At 36.6% G+C, this 19,380-nt stretch overlaps 1 protein-coding gene across 2 annotated transcripts in view; it reads left to right on the forward strand.

Annotated features, from left to right (window-relative positions):
• The window catches only part of LOC150097552 (uncharacterized), a 468,344-nt gene that overhangs the window by 357,872 nt on the left and 91,092 nt on the right, over positions 1-19,380 (forward strand). For both annotated transcript variants that reach the window (XM_090407136.1, XM_090407137.1), the window contains exon 19: positions 5,919-6,103. In XM_090407136.1, the coding sequence (XP_090263262.1) occupies positions 5,919-6,103 (185 nt within the window). The remainder of the gene's footprint in view (positions 1-5,918; positions 6,104-19,380) is intronic.

The following is a 19,380-nucleotide window of genomic DNA, read 5'->3' on the forward strand; positions in this document are numbered from 1 at the left end:
CTATATGACAAACACTAATGTGTAAACAGAGGTGGATGAATTAGAGGTTCTTAGGATATCGCAGAATCTCAATGTAAAAAAAGCTGTGGGATTAGATGGGATATCAGCTAGGGTTTTGTGAGAATATGCAAGGAAACTGGCAATGCCTTTGACTAGGCTTTTTAATTTGTCTCAGCTCTGGTAGAGTTTCAAGGGCATTGAAAGAGAACAAAATAATCCCTTTGCATAAGGGAGGGTCTAAGACTGCAGCAGCAAATTTTAGACCGATCAGTATCTCAGGCATGGTGGTAAAAGTACTAGAAAAATTGGTAAAAAAGAGAATTTAAGAATTGGTAGATAAAAATATGTATTAAGGTCAACATGGTTTTGTGAACGATTGATCATACCTTAATAAATTTACTAACTTTTTATAATAGAGTAACAGCTGCGTTGGATAAAGGAAATGGCTGTATTATGATTTTGTTGGATTTTGCAAAGGCATTTGAAAGAATACCACATGGAACTCTGTTACACAAATTAGAACAAATGGGGATGGAGATATGACACTAGTTAAGTGGATAGGAGGGGCAGAATCGAGGTTAAAAAAACAGGTGGCTAGTGGTGTGCCTCAAGGTTCAGTGCTGGGACTATTGCTGTTTAATTTGTACATATAGGAGATAACCTGAAAGGAAATATTCAGTTGTTTGCTAATGATGCGAAATTAGGTAGAGTGATAGTTAATCAAGGCGATGTGGAGAGCTTGCAGGACAATTTAAATAGGCTGTCAGTATGGACAAAAGTTAATGGGTGTCAGTTTAATGTGGAGAAAGTTATGCATTTTGTGATAAATAGATTACAAGCCATGTATCACATTGGTGGCACTGTATTCCAGGAAATAGATGAAGCTAGAGATTAAGGAGTGGTGGTAGACAGAGTTAAAGTTTAGAGGACATATTGCCAAGGTAGCCCATAAGATTATTTGGCTATTGAAGAACATATTAACAAGTAGAGATAAGGAAGTTGTCATTCCTCTTTATAAGGCTTTGACACACCCACATCTGGATTACTGTGCTCAAGTCTGTCCCCTGGGTTTCTTGGGGATGAGGAGCAGTGGAGAGGATTCAGAGGCAAGTGGCCTATGAAACGTTCCCTATGAGGATAGATTTGAAGGTATGTGGATTGTAGGAGTTGGTCAATAGGAGAAATAGAGGGGATATGATAGAAACATCTAAGTTGCTTAAAAGGTTTTATAGGATAGATATAGCAGAAATATTTCAGCACTTGGCTAAAAGGACCAGAACAAGGGGTCACATCCCTGGAAGTTGAATAAAAGTCTGGTTAGCAGGGGGTGTGAGGATTAGATTTTTTGCTTGGAGAGTTGTGAATGAGTGGAATGGGTTGCCAGAGTCAGTTGTGAGTGCTTTGTCTATTAATGGGTTCAAGGAGAGTATGATGTGTGGATAGATTGGGGGCTCCAGCAATGAGTCTTCAGACTCCATGGAGTACCTATATAATAATAATCATCAGACAGCTTCAAGAAAACTAAAAAATGTTTCCAAAATGGAGTTTGAAAAAGCAAAAAGCAGAAACTTGCAGCCTGTTTGAATGGCAGCCTAGCCTTTTGATCTCATCATCATCCACAGAAAATGCCAATCTCCTGGCTTCCCACTTTGTCTTCAATGCACACATAACTAACAATGGTAAATGCTCCCAACCATTCCAGATACCCAATATACAATGCCTCCTATATCCAGAAAGAGATCAGAAAAATATTGTCCATATTAGACACAAAAAATTCTCCTGGGCTTGGTGGCATTCCTCCAGTTGTCCTGAAGGTTTATCCACCAGAACTGACTCCTATCTTATGTTGCCTGTATATATACTCTCTTACTCCACTGGTATCTATCCCACAGCCTGGAAATTGGCCTGTATTCAACCCATTCCTAAGATTCCCAACAAATCACTACCATCAAACTGCTGCCCTATCTCACTCACCTCAATGCTATCTAACCATCAATTCTCAACTGCTACACTACCTCGAAGGCATGTTAATAAACAACTAAACAACCACCAGTATGGATTCTGTTGCTGCTGATCAACAAGAGATCTATTCACATAGATCACTAATCTTTGGACAAATGCCACGGAGAAGTTTGGTGAATCTCAAGTGGTTGCACTTGATATCTCCAGAGCTTTTGACTGGGTCTGCCACAAAGGCTTACTAAGCAAACATCATTTGGCCTGTCTCAGGACTTATGCAGTTGGATTGTCAGCTTTCTCTCTGGACACATACTGTGTGTGATAATGGATGGGTTCCACAAGGTTCTGTTCTTTCACCAATCCTCTTCCTTCTATATATCAATGACCTACTTTAGTTGAACTCCAACCCAGTATACAGTTTTGCAGATGATAGCACATTGCACTCCTCCCTTTCCTTTGATAAACCTTACTCTACACATTTCACCTTAACTTAAAGAACATCAATCACCACTGCCATGAATTCTGATCAAAAACCATTATTCAATTGAGTTCAGATAACCTATCAGTTTTAATGCTAGTAAAACCCAGTTCTGTCTTGTTTTCACAAAAAAAATATATATATTTTTTCCCCACTCCCAGTATTATTTTTGACAAATTGTCAAAACAGCAACACAGACAAAGGTCATGGCATATCAAGACCTTTGATTAATTAGAAACAAAGAAAGGACAGAGAAAGATTTATCGATTGACAAAATGTAGAAATAAGGCATCAAAGGACATCTTACATGTGAGGCAGATCAAAGACTCTGAAAGAAGGGTATTAAGGAGGGATATGGATATAAGAAACAGATGGAGAATATATACTTTGAAGGGCTTTTGAATGAAGAAAATGCAAGGACTCACAGAGAAGATGGGGAGCCTTATGAGGGAATAGTGCAGAACATTAGTAGAGTGGAAGTGAAGGAAGCCATAAAGAGGATGAAGAATGGAAAATCGGTTGGCCCTGACAGGATCCCAGTGAAGGCATGGAAGGCACTGGGGGAAGAGGGAATTGACCTGCTGTGTGACAAAATGTAGAAATAAGGCATCAAAGGACATCGTACATGTGAGGCAGATCAAAGACTCTGAAAGAAGGGTATTAAGGAGGGATGTGGATATAAGATACAGATGGAAAATATATTTTGAAGGGCTTTTGAATGAAGAAAATGCAAGGACTTGCAAAGAAGATGGGGAGCCTTATGAGGGAATAGTGCAGAACATTAGTAGAGTGGAAGTGAAGGAAGCCATAAAGAGGATGATGAATGGAAAATCGGTTGGCCCTGACAGGATCCCAGTGAAGGCATGGGAGGCACTGGGGGAAGAGGGGAATTGACCTGCTGTGGGACCTGTTAATAAAAGTTTGTCAGCAGGAAAATATACCTGAGGAATGGAGGGAAAGTACTCTTGTCCCCATCTACACGAGTAAAGGGGATGCACAAGACTAAGAATTACAGAGGAATAAAGTTGATGTCCCACACACAATGAAAATTCTAGAGCGGGTTCTTGATGGAAGACTGAGGAAGGAGGTGGAGATTGCAAAGGAGCTATTTGGCTTCATGCCTGGTCGATTGACGACAGTTGATGGAAAAGTTTCAAGAGAAACAACGGGAGCTACATCTGGTATTTATTGAACTGGAGAAAGCGTATGATAGAGTGCCAAGGCAAGGCAAGGGAGAAGAAGGTACCAGAGAAATATGTCAGGTTGGTGCAGGAGATGTACAGAAATGTGAAGACAAGAGTTTGAACCTGCCTGGTAGAGACAGAAAGTTTTCCAGTGACAGTTGGCTTGCATCAAATTTAAGTCCGTTCCTGTTTAATATTGTGATGGAGGTGGTGACGGAGGAGGTGAGAGAAGACGCACATTGGACTATGTTGTATGCAGATGACATCGTACTATGTGCAGGATCAACAGAAGAATGGCAGACTGGAAAGTTGGAGGAAAGTACTGGGAGAGAGAGGTATGAGACTGAGCAGAAGTAAGACAGAGTATATGTGTTGCAAAGTGGATGGGAGACAGATATGGAGCTGGAAGGAAATGTCATCAGGAAGGTCAGTGACTTTAGATACTTAGGTTCAACAATGAAAGAGGATGGTGAGGCTGAGAAGAAAGTGGGATGCAGGATGGAGGAACTGGAGAGAGATGGCTGGAGTGCTATGCGATAAGAGGGTGCCGATCAATCTAAAAGGCAAAATCTACAGGACAGTAGTGAGACCAGCTATGACGTATGCTATGGAAACTGTGGCCCTGAGGAAAAATAACATCAGCAGGATGGAGGTAGCGGAGATGAGAATGCTTAGGTGGATGTGCGGTGTGATCAGAAAGGATCATCTGAGAAATGACTATGTAAGGGGAACGGTGAAAGTTACGAACTTAGGAGCAAAGTTACAGGAGGCAAGGTTCTTCAGATGGTTTGGTCATGTGATGAGGAGGGAGGAAGAGTATGTTGGAAGAAAGGTCATGCAGGTGGATGTGCAGGGGAGGAGGAAGTGCAGATGACCAAAGAAGAGATGGAGAGAGATGGTGGAGGAGGACTTGAGGATGAAGAACTTGAATGTGGCTACAGCCCAAGACAGGAAGTTGTGGAGAAGGCTCACCACAAACAGCGATCCTACTTAAGTGGGAAAAGCTGCAGAAGAAGAAGAAGAAGTAAAGCATTTCTCTTTCTTTCAAGATTTTACTTCACCCCTGACTGTTAACCTTACACAAATCACAAATCTGCTGAGCTATTGAATACTGCTCTCACATTGGGCCCTAAGAGCTCCCTCAAAATGCTTTACTCAATACAGAGAAGGGCAATTACATTGATTAATAACCCATCTCTTACCAACATACTCCTCTCACTTTTGCATAGGTGTTTGGTTTTTGCAATATGTGTATTCTATAAATATTTCCATGTCAAACGTTCATCTGAAATAGCATCAATAATTTCCCCACTCAGTACTAAGTTCTTTGGAACATGTGTAGCTGCCACAACATCCCTTCACATGTGGTGGGCCTACACAGGGCATTGAAAATTATCCATCACATAAAGAAATTCACAACCATCCTTGCTGCAGGGATTTGAACCTATGGATGGTTGGTTAGAGAATGAAGATACTATACACTCACCAACCCAGTTTGCATTTGTCATATTTTTGTTCTTACAAAGCCATGGAAGAAATGTGTGATGGCATTGAAGTAATGTGGATAAATTAAAACCACTAATCATGTGTATTGTCAGATGTCATAATACAGTGTACTCCAAACCAGATAATCAGATTACTACAGTCAAAATGTGTTCATTTAGTTAAAATTTTTGTAGCACCAATTAATACAACATGTATGTTTTGTCTAATCAAAATCATATGAATCATTAGTATGATAAAATATGTTATTATTTATTTATATTAAATATATGAATTGTTTATTTCTTATTTTGATCAGTGTGTATTATGTTAGGAGGGAAGATCAAGATACTTTACAACATAAAAATATTGTAAACAACAAAGACTAGATAAAAATAGTGTGCTAATCCATAAAAAACATGGTAATGAAATTCATTTGCCAGGTGCCATATTACACTCAAGCAGCCTTGTTGTGAGAAATGCAACTTTATCAATCAGTTATTTGAATTTGTCATATGTCTGCAAACATGGTTTTCCATTCATTTCAGATACAAGATGAATTATTGCATACCAACATTAATATAAAGCTTTCTAATCAAAAAAGATATTGGCTTGTCATTGGCCTGCTATACTAATGGAAGATAACAAGGAATTCTAAATTGAGCACTGCTACATACGAGATGGAAATGATCTCACGTAATGGGATCTGTAAATTTGGTCAGTAAAAGATTACTTAAACATGCACACTTTTTTTGTTAAAATTATTAAGTTTCTCACATAAAGTATTAACGTAAAAACTTCATTTGCAAATATAGCATCCCTCATCCAGAATTTATTCAAGGCGATTCTTCATTATTGCCAGTGTATTCAGCACAGCCAGTAGCTATATTGAGTTCCCATGGAATAGGACCTTCTGTCGTCTCTCACAAAATGCCATGTACCAAAATATCTTGGCAGCGACCTGATAATTGTTCTCAACTTGCAGCAGGTTATGCAAATGGTAAGTTTATGAAGAATAATAACATCCTATGAGCATATGATTTATGGAGAATAAATATAGATTATTTCAACTTTGACAAGAGAAGATTCTCTTTGAACCCATTATATCTGTTCTTTACAAGCTAATATAAACAATGTCTCATGTAGAGACTACATCTTAGTAATTGGAATGTACACCATTAGACAAAATTACTTTTGGAGTATATGAACCTGCTAGAATTCTTTACAAAAAGATAGTTTAACTTCAGATATCAAACCTCTTTCTTTGCTGAAAGATTTATTGAAATCGATTTTTTTTTCTCAGTAAAACATATTAATATTTTAACATACTCTAGTGAATTTACCAAACTTCCAATAACAACTTTCCTGTACTTTTTTCATCCTTATTTTCAAATATTGAAAATACAGAAAATCTTTTGACTTTTTTTACATTGTGATGCTAGTATAGTGAAATTAGCTTTTATTTTCTATATATACACTGTATGTATGTATATATATATGTGTGTGTGTGTGTTTATATATAACACACACACACACACACACACAATGCTTTTTTTGTGGCTGATATGCCACAAAAAATCGTATGGCTGATATGCCATACGATTGGCTGTACCCAATCGTATGGCATATCAGCATCTTTATTAACAGGGATGTACAACATAATGGATGCAGTACATTTATAAATTTGTAATGTTCAGTAATTTTCTATATGTCCAGCTAGTATAAAATTTACATTTTTCACTATGAATATCATTAAGATATTTGCTATATAAACTAAAATATAACAAAGCTATCATATACGTTTTACTTATTTTTGATATATTCGTATAATAAATATATGCTTAATGAACTATGTGTTGTAAGCTTAATTTTTTCTTCTTATGCCAAAAGCATTATCACAATATAAAGTAAGAATATCAGAATTTTTTTTTTAAGTTTTATTTTCATATCATTTTAATTTTTGAGTTTTCCTGTATTAAAGAGTGAGAAAGTACTGCCACCTGTTGTTCACAAAAAAAGCACTGTGTGTGTGTGTGTGTGTGTGTGTGTGTGTGTGTGTGTGTGTGTGTGTGTGTGTGTGTGTGTGTGTGTGTGTGTGTGTGTGTGTGTGTGATTTTTTTTTTTTTTTTTTTTTACTAAATGAAGTATTGTAAAAATAAGATTTTTCTTATTTTTACTTCCCCATTAATTAATATTCCATGAGAATGAAAAACAAAAAGGGGGAAAGTTAAATTAAACATGACATTAAACAGAACAGAAATCTTAACTTTTTAGTATAAAATAAATAATTTTCATTGCATGAGAAAAAATGTGACTTATTCGAGCAACTTGTGAAGTTCTTTTGTTATGCACTGATTATTGCTTTTGTCTCCTGTTCAAAATATTTACTCCTATCTCTAACTGAAATTATTCTTCTTACTAGAATGAGTTTCTTTATTTTCCCTCCACTTCTTGATCCTTGTCCATTTGTTTGAAAACCATGCCTTGGTTTTCAAACAAATGTGCCAAAGTAGTCCAAACTAAAAATACATCACATACACTTGGTGGATGGTTGAAATTAAAAATTCTTTCTTACTCTGCTTATTCTACAGCTAGTAAAAACAGATCTATGCACACTTTGTAAGAACCAAATGTCAACTTACTTCCTGCTCAAATGACAATTGCATTTTCTGGTCCCTTATTGGAGAAAAACGTTTGCTCTACTATGTTTCCAGCTTTCTTCCATCCTGATAAAACAGTGATAACATTTCCTAAAATAAGGCAGACCTCTTGACATCAACCTTTTTCTACAACTCTTGTTTAGATGACCATGATAAATCCTCACTCTTTCTTCCACAACCACCCACTGTATGCCTCCTCTGATCTTTTGTCAGGAGGAAGAAAAGTACTTAATAGCATGGATATTAATAAGTTCCCTGATCTAGATGATATCCATCCATCCAGTTATGCTAAGATTTGTGCTCCAGAATTGGTTTTAGGAAAAGCTAGATCAAAAGCTTGCTTCCTTGCTGTGCTGTTTACAACTTGTAGATGTAATTAAACTATTATTCCATTGCCACCTCAGTACTTTCAAAAGTGATGAAGATCTTTAACAACCAGCTTCTTCTTCTTCAATCTAGAGATGCATCAATATGAATTCCATGATTTTTGTTCTATAGCAGACCTCTTCACTAACCTTATCCACCTTTGGATACAGGCCATAAAAAGATATGGATATCTTTCCATGGCCTGTACTCTATGTATCTAAGATATGTCTGTATATGTGTATCTACTCACAAAAGGAGGAAACCATAAGATTACACTTAGTAAGAAGATGGCCAGCTTCCCCTCTGGATATTCATCGCTTATTATGGTAAATTGTTGCCTCTCATCTTATTTATTCATCAGTGCTAGAATATCCCATGGCTCTGTGCCTTCACTTATACATGCTTTCTCCTATACATCAATGATCCTCTCTCACTAATGGCTAATCCTATTCATAGCTTTACTGATGACAGAACACTCCATTCCCTCTTCATTATTTACAAAACATTGTAGTAATCATATGACTTGAGCTTCAAGATCTTATTTCTATGCAAGGTCCTTCAACTTTGATATTCTAGCTTTTCTCAAGTGGGGCTAGTATAAGTTAGTGAACTTCAATGTTACCACAACACAGTCCTGCCTTATTTCTTGGGGGGGGGGGGGCGCCTCTTGCTCTGTCCCACTTTTGCTAACATTCCACTTTCCAGCCAAAACAAATTCTCCCTCTTCTTGAGTTGGCTTTTACATCTAGTCTTGGCACATAAATACATCATATTCATATCCTCAAAAATGCTCTTTTTTTTTTATATACTGGTGATGTTGGACATAAATTTATTGCCAGCATACTAATAAATTATATTACACAAAAAATGTGTTATTAATTAAAGTGCACTACGTTTTTGGCAAAAGTTACAAATTTCCTAAGAACATAATTAAGGAATTAATATACAGTGCTTATAGAAAACTATGCAGAGAGAAATTTCAGATGGAATATGTCCACCCTGAACTTCGATACAGCTCTCACAACATTGTATTATACTTAGTTCCAAGTGATTCAGGAGTTCTTGAGGCAAACTGACCCATTTCTCCTTCAGAGCAAGGATAAGGCCTTGTTTGTTTTCTCGGGAGGAATTTCAAGCAGCAATGCATCTCCTTATTGCATTCCAAACATGTGCTTTTGGGTCGAGATCTGGGAAGCCTGCTGGCCACTTGATTCGATTAATATCCTTGGTCTCCAGACTGGTTGTGTATGATGTGGTGTGGCATTCTTCTCCTCTGTGTATTTATCTGACTTCCAGTGCAGGGTCCGCATTTTACATTTGATGCGACTTTGTTAATACAACCCCCCAACTGGCCTGTCTTGGGGGGGTAGAGGGGTTTTTTCTCCCAGAAACTCGGGTTTTTCATCCCTCAGAACAGGCAACTGGCCCCAGGAACACTCGCTGTCAAAAAATGGTATTTTTTGACTAGCAGCGAGTGTTCCCAGGGCCAATTGCCTGTTCTGAGGGATAAAAAAAAAAAAACCCGAGTTTCTGGAAGAGAAAAACTCAAAAACTCTCTACCTCCATATGAGACTGGCTAACTTACTTACCTTTAGTAAGTAAGACCAGATAAAAAGTTCCTCACATCATGGACGGGAATCGAACCTAGGTCTTTCCGACCAAAGGGCTTTGTCTATACTGACTGAGCTACAGAGGCTCTATGATGTGGTGTGGCATTGTCATCCATAAAAATGAATTCTTCACTTATAGCATCACACAATATTCGAACATGACATTGAAGAAATTTGTTGCAATATCATTCACCAGTCATGGTCCTCTTTTTTTTTCCAGCGCTTGTAGCCCGTTGCATTCATTAAGCATAATGCCTCCCCACACCATGACCTCAGCACTGCTGTATCTATCCTTTTCAAGAACATGCTCACAATGGTAAGCAGTACCACTTTTACACCAGATCAAGTGTTGTCTAGAATTGGAGGGACTCTCATCTGTAAAGAGTACATTAGCCCATTGGTGTCTTGTCCAAATTTTAAGGATACAACACTGCTGAAAACATGCTTTATGATGAGCTGATGCTTTATGAAATGCTGCCTAGAGCCTGGATACAACGCTATATGAGATTAAAACTCTCTGACAATATCAGTAATTCTGTGGCCTTCTTCAAGCTTACTAATAATTCTTCCCTGTGTAAAATCATCTAGTGAAGATTACATGACATCCAAGTTTGCAACTTTATTCTTTCACAAGAAGAGCTTCCTTCAAACAATTCACTTAGCACTCTCTGACAATGTCAGTAATTCTTTGGCCTTCTTCACGCTTACTAATAATTCTTCCCTATGTAAAATCATCTAGTGAAAATTACATGACATCCAAGTTTGCAACTTTATTCTTTCACACGAAGAGCTTTCTTCAAACAATTCACTTAGCACAGCCTTTTGCCTTTTATCATATTGAGAGTGCTACCACGTGATCCCTTTGCACCCTATTTGAATGCATACTCACTTTCTACTCAAAATCATCAGTTATACAAATTGCCAGTAACTGATTTGTCTGAATTTGCAGTTGTAATCTTCAGAAATAGGGTTTGTCCTTAAGTTTTGGACACCAGCATATTTACAAGCAATACTTCTCTTCTGTTCAACTCCCTAACACTTCATAAATCCTAAATCCACTTAAATGGGAGAGGAAAGATTAGCAAAATGAATGGGATAGGAAAGATTAGCAAAATGAATGGGAGAGGAAAGATTAGCAAAATGAATGGGAGAGGAAAGATTAGCAAAACAAGTGTTCTCTGCCAGGTTGGCAAGAAAAAGACCCAGAGGAAGACCAAGATATAGGTGGATTGATACAGTAAAACTGCCTTAGAAGATAGAAATATAAGATCTGACAATGTTCGAACCTTAATAGGTAACAGATTGATTTGGAGGAAAATTGTAGAAAGAAAGTTAGTAATGATGTAAATTTTTCATGTAGTACTATCAGATCCTGTACACCCCTGGAGGGTAAATGTCAGGAATTTGATGATGATAAATCCACTATACCTTAAAATATCGTTCCCATGTCTGGGGCAGCACACCAAAAACCACACAGAATGTTTGTTTCCAGAAGAGAGCTTTTCTCTTAGACAGTTCTCCTTCCCCATACACACTTTCTTTCTCTCTCATTTTTTCATTAATGTCATTTCTGCATTTATTTCCTTGGGCACTTCTACACTGAACTGGCTGCCACCATGACCCCTAATCATCTACAAACAGATGACTACTGGTCAGGCATCTATAATTGGTTCAACTCCAAACAAATTTCTTGGTCTAGTCCTTCATTCCCTGCACCTCTCAACTTTGGAACAGTTTCATCATGCTGTTTTCCTCAACAAATACAACCGTTCCTCCCCATCCACCCTCTTCAAGAAACCTATTAGCCGATCCCTCTCTTCAGTCATGTGTAGGCAAATGATTAGACTTCTTGCCCAGACATAGCTGTGTGAGAAAGGGTCACATTGTAGGTCTTGAGATCTCTCGTGTGTGGGATTTATATTAAAAATGTATATCATTTTACTCCTGATTTGATCTTAATTTAATTAACAACCAAAGAAAAAAAATTGTAAATGTAATTCTGGTATTGATATTTTATGATGGACAGAGAATATCTGTGTTCAAAATCTGAACAAAGAAACTATAAAGCAGATGCTTGAGTTCTAAATCTCAGCTCAGCAGGGATGCCATCTGGATCAGCAGTTCTGTTAAATTTTACATGCTTCATAGCAAATTCAACTTCAGCCAGAGCAAACTAATGTATCACTGTGTAATTACAACATTAATTGTAACTGCATTAGAGAAAGTTTTTGGAAGGAAAGTAAAATATGCTTTGGCAACCTGACATGAAATTGCAAAAATATTTCATTGAAAAGTTTTGTTTGCTGCTCATTCTTGAGGCTCCAGGTTTGTGAACTTTAAATAGTCTGTGTAGAGTGGCAAAATAATTTCTTGTTGAATGTAACTTACTTACACTCCAATAAAAAATAAAATAAAATAAAATAAAAACTTGGTAGAAGTTCAAGAGATTGTTACTAGGTAAAGAAACAAGACAAAATAATATTAATGATGATGGAAGTTTGACAGCCGGTTTCCACAGTAGAAAAGCCTTAGATAAATATTCCTATTTAAATTTGGTTTATAGAGCATAACTTCACAGCTTTCTTTGTCTTTCCATTAATAAATGGCTTTTGTGAAAACCTTGGGTTTTATTCTATTGAACTGTATATAGCCAAGACAGCATGTCAGCAAAATGAATCAGTCAGACTCTAGGTATCTGATTAATCTTCTCTTTTGATTGAAGTAAATGAGGTACAAGAGCAAAGAGCAAGGTATGAGATAACTTCTGCAATGGATAGTGCTATGCATTGTCCAGTACAGCAGTTTTGGATAATGGTTCAAATTTATTCATGTTAATAATTTCTGGAATAAACTATGTGGACACAGCAATGAAATAACTAAATTAAGTATTTACAACCTGATGTTTTGCTAGCTCAAGCTAGTATTATCAATCATCATCATCAAATTCCTGACATGTACCCTCAAGGGGTGTACAGGATATGATAGTACTACATGAAAAATTTACATCATTACTAACTTCCTATCTACAATTTTCCTCCAAATCAGTCTGTTACTTGTCAAGACTCCAACATATCCTTGTTTTTAATATGATGTTGCCAATGATGCTATCTGTTCATTCCCATAATCTTTCTCAGGGCTCTCATATCTGCAGTCTCTAGTCTTTGGTCAAGTGTTTTATTTCTAACCCAACTCTCAGATCCATAAGTTTGAACACTGTCTTGTATACAGCTAATTTAGTGTTCCGACTAATTTCTCTCTTATTCCAATATGCATTTATTCAATTGACTTCCTACCATACCAGCTATATTGATTCTGTTCTCTATTTCCATATTTAATTTACCATCTTCACTAAAAATCATGCCTAAGTAGTTGAAATGTTTTAATTGTTCCACAGGTTCTAAGTAATTACTCCATACTTCAAGCATATCTTTTTCTCCCATTTTCATGTCACTTTTATCATCTCTAACTCCTTCTACAGCACTCTTTCCTCCATTTCTAAGCTTCTTCAACAACCTCCAGAATATCTTACCACCTTCTTGGTATTTATTTCTATGTTCTTGCCAAAGTCCTCCCATGACTTTTGTTTAGCTAGTTTTAAACAGTGTTTCGGAACTTTTGATATGCTTTCTTTTTTTCCTTCACTGCCTCTTTAACTTCCTGTGTCCACCATGGAGTTCTGATTTTTCTATACTTTCAGACAACCTCACTACATGCCTCTCTGGCTGAATCAATCAGGGTTTTCTTCAAGGCTTGCCACTGAATCTCCAAGCTTTGGTTCCTGTTCTCAAACTCCTTCATTTTTTTCTTCAATAATCTTTGTGTATTTTAGTCTACAGTTCACATCTGAGAGCTGCTCAACTTTTATTTGCTTTAAAACTTTCTTACATGTTATTTTTTTCAGTGTGAAATTCAATTTTATCCTGCTTAATATTAAATAGTGATCACTTCCAATTTCAAATCCTCTGTATGCTCTGGTGTCCAGCACCAGAGATAAACCATCACTATCAACAATAACATAGTCAATGAGACTTTTCTTATTCCTTGCCTCTTCTCTCCATGTGAATTTGTGCACATTTTTATGTTGGAACATGGTGTTAGTAATAACCAGTCCATCTCCTAAGCAGAAATCCAACAGATATTTGCCATTATTATTAGCTTTTCTGTTTTCTCCAAATTTTCCCAAAATATTTTTGTATATCTGACAATCATTTCCTACTCTGCTATTTAGATTACCATCAAGGACCAACTTTTCCTTTTTCACTGTGTGAGTTGCTTTTTCTAAAGCATCAAAAAATTCCTCCACTTCTACCTTAGTAGAACCTTCTGTGGGACCATAGGCACAAATAAGTCTCATGGTCCAATTCTCCACTCAGATATTTGCCCACATCACTCTACTTGAGACTGCCTGCCATTCAAGAAGATTAGCCTCGTATTTTGTGTTGAATACTATGGCTACTCCCTCTTTTCCTTGATTGTCATTGCCCGAATATAACATTTTGTACTTATTGCTCAGAAAGATCTCACCAGTTTTTGTCTTTTTTGTTTCAGTCAAGCCTATTATGTCGATCTGGTACTTATCTAATTCCTCAACTAGCTCCATTTCTTTGCCATTCAGGCTTCTTATGTTGATAGCGCCGATCTTTAACTCTGGTGATGTTAAGTTGGGGTGTGCTTTCAGATTTGTTCCAGTAGCTGACTTCGCTGTTTGCCATTGTTCCCTGGCGAAAACAACGGGGGCCTTGTTTAATGGGCGACTCCCCAGCCGGCATGGAATTTTGTCATGTTGTACCATCATTTTGTATATTGGTTTAAGCCCATAAGAATACAATTTGGTCGGCTGAATCCCAAATTGTCAGCCTATCCTCGTTCATTCAGTGTCCAGGTAGATTCCCAACAGGGTGCACCACAAGAAGGTGAGAATTGGACATTAGATCAGAAGCCCTGGTCAGTGCTCTGCATTCCTTTAAAGGCTATATGAAAGTCTCCTGTCAGTTATACAGCTTTGACCCTTAAGCACCCCTAGTATTATCAAAGACATATTTAATATACACACTCAACAGAGACTATAATTGACTTCCAGAACAAGGGCAGTCACACATGGAAGGTGACAGTGGTGCTCTCTACAATGATGTGTCATGGTTATTGCTGACAGTTGGATAGGACAGTGCACCAAAATTTATGGAATTACTCTTCCTAGAAGCGGCTCATGTTTAACATATGAGCCACTTCTAGGAACAGTTTCTGTGATTTAAACCAGGATCTATGTAGTAGTAGCTTTACTTTTTTTTACATTGATGAAATGGTCTTTATCTAATTAGACAGGTTAGTCCACTTTTTGGTTTCCATACCAAATATATTTTTTTATGTTCTTTTCTTCTGGTAATGGTGGTCCATCTGGTTTGTCCAAAATGATGGATTCCACACTGACAAGAGATACTGTTAAACATCTAGGAAGGAAAGAGAATTCTGGTTTTCCTTAATTTGTCTGAGAAAATTGGAGACTTTGTCCAGAGGTTTTTAAACTGTTCTGATTTTGTGTTGTTTTTTCAATAGCCAGTCCAGTTTATCTTTTGTACCTTTGATATAAGGTAAGGATATGGCCTATAAATATAGTTAAGTTTGGGGGGGGGGGGTTTGCGTGATTCGTTTTTAGATGGTTAGTGAGGATTGTTTTGCTGCTGTTTGTTATAACCATTCTGTTCAAAAAGTGTAAGCAGAGCCTCTTGTTCCAGATGCATTGTCTGTCCCCGAGGGAAAAAATTTTACTCTGCCCCCAGAGGCTTAAGTTTTGAATATTCCAATTTTTGGGCTGGATGGTGATGTGAAGTGACATGTATCTGCCTGCCTGTGTGTGTGTGTGTGTGTGTGTGTGTGTGTGTGTGTGTGTGTGTGTGTGTGTGTGTGTGTGTGTGGAGGGAGGGGGTCTTCTAATAGACTGCAGATGTGAGGGACCTATCTGGTTGCCTTGTAACTAAGGTATCTAAGAAAACTAGGGCTCTTCTTTTTCCTCTTCAACAATAAACTGAATGGAATGGATATTGTTGAAGAATTGTAATAATTTGGAAAAAGCTTATGGATCATGTGATCAAATGGCATCATCTACGTATTTTGGGTTTGAGGAGGACTGAATTAAGTGTTGACATTTCAATGAATTTCATGTATAAGTTAGCGATGAGAAAGGTGAACGTGGGGAACCCATTGCTACACCTTAAAGAGCTAGTTATTCTGGCTAAAACATGCTGATTTAATGCAGTACTTAAAGAGTATGCAAATATTGGGATGGGGATTTTTGAAAACAGCTTTAATGTATTGTCCATTGGAATGTTAGTGAAAAGAGACAACACATCAAAGCTTACTAAGTGATTCTTTTCCTCTGATTAAAGGTTGTGTATAGCAGTTTTAAAATGTGTAAAAAGAATTTTTAATGTAAGACAATGTTTAGCACATTTTCAGATTGGGCAATTTATGGCATTAACAATGGGGCATAGCAAGGCTCCAGGTTTGTGAACTTTAAATAGCCCATATAGGTGTGTGTGTGGGGGGTAAAAATGTTTACTTTTTTCAAAATTTTTTGGCTAGTTTGTAATATTGCTTAAAAGACTTATTGAGTTTATTTTTTATTGATGTGGAATCTTTTGCTTTTTAAATGTACGTTGACATATCCAATAGTAATTCTTTTATTTTGTTGTTGTAGTCAACTGTGTTAAGGATGATTGTAGCATTTCCTTTGTCTGCTCTTATTATAACTATGTTATTATTCAGTTTCAGATTTCTCAAGGCTATCTGTCCTCCCTTGAACAAATTGCATTCTGGAAAGTGTGCATTTTTAGCACCCTTGTAGCCTGTATCCTAATAATGTTAGTTTTGTGTGGCAGTAGTCTTTTGATGGTAAATTCTATGTTTGCCTTGATCATCACACGAGATTTGTTTTGGTGATATAGCAAAATTGAAGCTTATGCTTTAAAATTTTTGTTTCATGGACCACAATATCATTATCTAGCAAGTTATGAATTACCTTGTCTTCCAGAAGTTTCTTAACTGTAGAGAGCACCACTGTCACTATCCATGCATTTGACTGTCCTTGTTCTGGAAGCCATTGTAATTCTAACCTCTGCTGAGTGTATATATTAAATATGCCTTTGATAATGCTAGTGAAATGTCTGGTTGTAAATACTTTATTTAGTTATTTCATTACTGCGTCTACCTAATTAATTTTTAACGTGAATACGTACAACTATGGAAGCATGGTTCCAGTTTATCTTTGAAAGGCAGGAAGATAACTTGCAAAATGTGTAAAAAAAGAATGCTTGTAAGTTTCTTCTTCTTCTCTCTTCCATCATCTATGTGGATGATGATGAGGCCGAATAAATTCTTTCCACTTCTGTCTGTCCCTGGAGAGTGCGAACAAGTCTGTCTAGTTTGGGTCACTTGTTGATTTGGTTTTCAGGTCCACTTTTATTTTGTCTATCCATCTAATTCTGGGCCACTCCAAGTAATCTTCTTAGCCAACACATTTCAATAGTTAATAATTTTTTCTCTTCAGCCTTTTTGAGATTCCAGCTTCACTTCCATAGAGGAGTATTGGGAAGATCATTGTTTCATAGATTCTTACTTTTGTTGCTTGTTTGATGTCACTTGACTTCCACATTTTATTAAGTCATCCAAAAGTTTGGGATGCTTGACTGATTCTTCTTTATATCTTTTGTAATTTCACCATTGTACTAAATTACTCCTCAAAGAAGTTTAGTTAGGTTTGTAAGGTTAAGAGTATAGAATTCTGACTATATTCTCAAGGACCTTGAACTCTGTGGACATCTTGAACTAGTCATGTCTTTAGTTTGATTTAATAGTGACTTTTTAATCTAAAATAGTGGTTATGGAAGGTGAAGAAGAAATTATCTATATGTTTTATCTTAAAATGGTTATGGCTATTATTGGCCATAATATTTTCCATAGTTATTAAAAAGGATGATAAATATCTATCATTTTGCACCAGTAGGGAAAAAATGTTTTTCATTTAAAAAAAGTTGAAAACGATTGACAGATATTGAAAATGCTCAGCACGAGCTGTCTCATTATTGCAAATTTCTGATTCCAGTTACAGCATTTGAGATATGAACATTTCAGAAAAGCAAACGCTGCATGATCTATTAAAATCAGCCCTTGCCTCACTTGCAGTTATGATAGATCACCTTGTCATTTGGTGTGACACAAAACCATTGCAGAGATAAAAACTCTAATCAGAAATTCTGCTTTTTGAGACTGCTGGGACACTGAAACATTCCAGTAATCTATACAAAGACGATGGTATTACCAAAATAACTATCATTACTACATTTTAAAGATCAAATCTGTAAATTGCCATGCAAGGTCGCTTCCTCCAAAGAAGCCAATCATAGTGTGTGTGTGTGTGTGTGTGTGTGTGTGTGTGTGTGTGTGTGTGTGTGTGTGTGTGTGTGTGTGTGTGTGTGTGTGTGTTAACTATTGATCATACCATTATAACTCTAGTTGTCAGCATATCAATGTACACCCAATTCACCATTTACATGGTAGATTGATTCCAGGGAAAAAAAATCATGTAAATGAAAACTGTGTAAAAAAAGAATACAGTTCATATGAAAAATAGAAGGATGGTTCCAGGTGTGAAAACCTGATACAAACAATAAGTTATTTTCAAACAAAACATACACACACACACATATATATATGCATCTCTTAAAGAAAATAGTGTGTCACTAATAAAACAGAAATTTGAAAAGATCCAAATGTACCCGTGCATGTGGTTATTAGTTAAATTTTATTTGCTGTCCCTTTCTGATAGCAGCCGCATTCTTTTGTTGAGACTGGAATGAAATCACTTCCATCACTTGAAACATTGACTGTCCTGTTCATGCTGCAATGGCAAAACATTTTCTTGAGTGAAAGAAACTAAATTAGCACTAATTCCCAATAATTCTGTAGGTTGATTTTTTTTTTTAACCACGAACTCTGTAGTTAATCATTGAAATCCTGTTTTGACTAGATCTTTGTATAATTCCTCATATCACACCATACATGACTTCAGTTCATGTTTAAACTGTTCAGCTCATTGAGTATTTGGATCTGCCTTTTGGATCTAAAAGGTTTTTTTTTTAACCACAAACTCTGTAATTAATCTTTGAAATCCTCTTTTGACTAGATCTTTGTATAATTCTTCGTATCGCACCATACATACTTCAGTTCACATTTAAACTGTTCAGCTCGTTCAGTATTTGGATCATGTGTAAGAAAATGACTGCAATTTTGCTAGCCATTTGAAGCCTTTCTTTAATTAATCCTGCAGTGAATAGAATCTCTTCATCATCTTCATCATCACTTTTTTTCTTTTTCATCGAGATTCTCAAGGACAGCTTCTATTATTTCATCATCACTGTCATTGTCAACCATCAATTCTTTAATATCTACAGAAGAAAAATCATTAAATTCTTCTCTGCCAACTGCATGTGCTAATCTAATTATATTGGGATATTCAGCAGTTGACAGGGTTTTTTTCTTTTTCACACATTCTGGCCAAGTAACTTTTCAGCATGCATTTAAAATTGATGATTTTAATTCTAATAATGCCAACTTAGCAAGTTTGATGCAATCCAAAATAGAAAATT

Source organism: Typopeltis vanoorti, chromosome 17 (genome assembly GCF_054136105.1).
Source record: "Typopeltis vanoorti isolate ZY-2024b chromosome 17, IOZ_Tvanoo_1.0, whole genome shotgun sequence".
NCBI classification, from domain to species: Eukaryota; Metazoa; Arthropoda; class Arachnida; order Uropygi; family Thelyphonidae; genus Typopeltis; species Typopeltis vanoorti.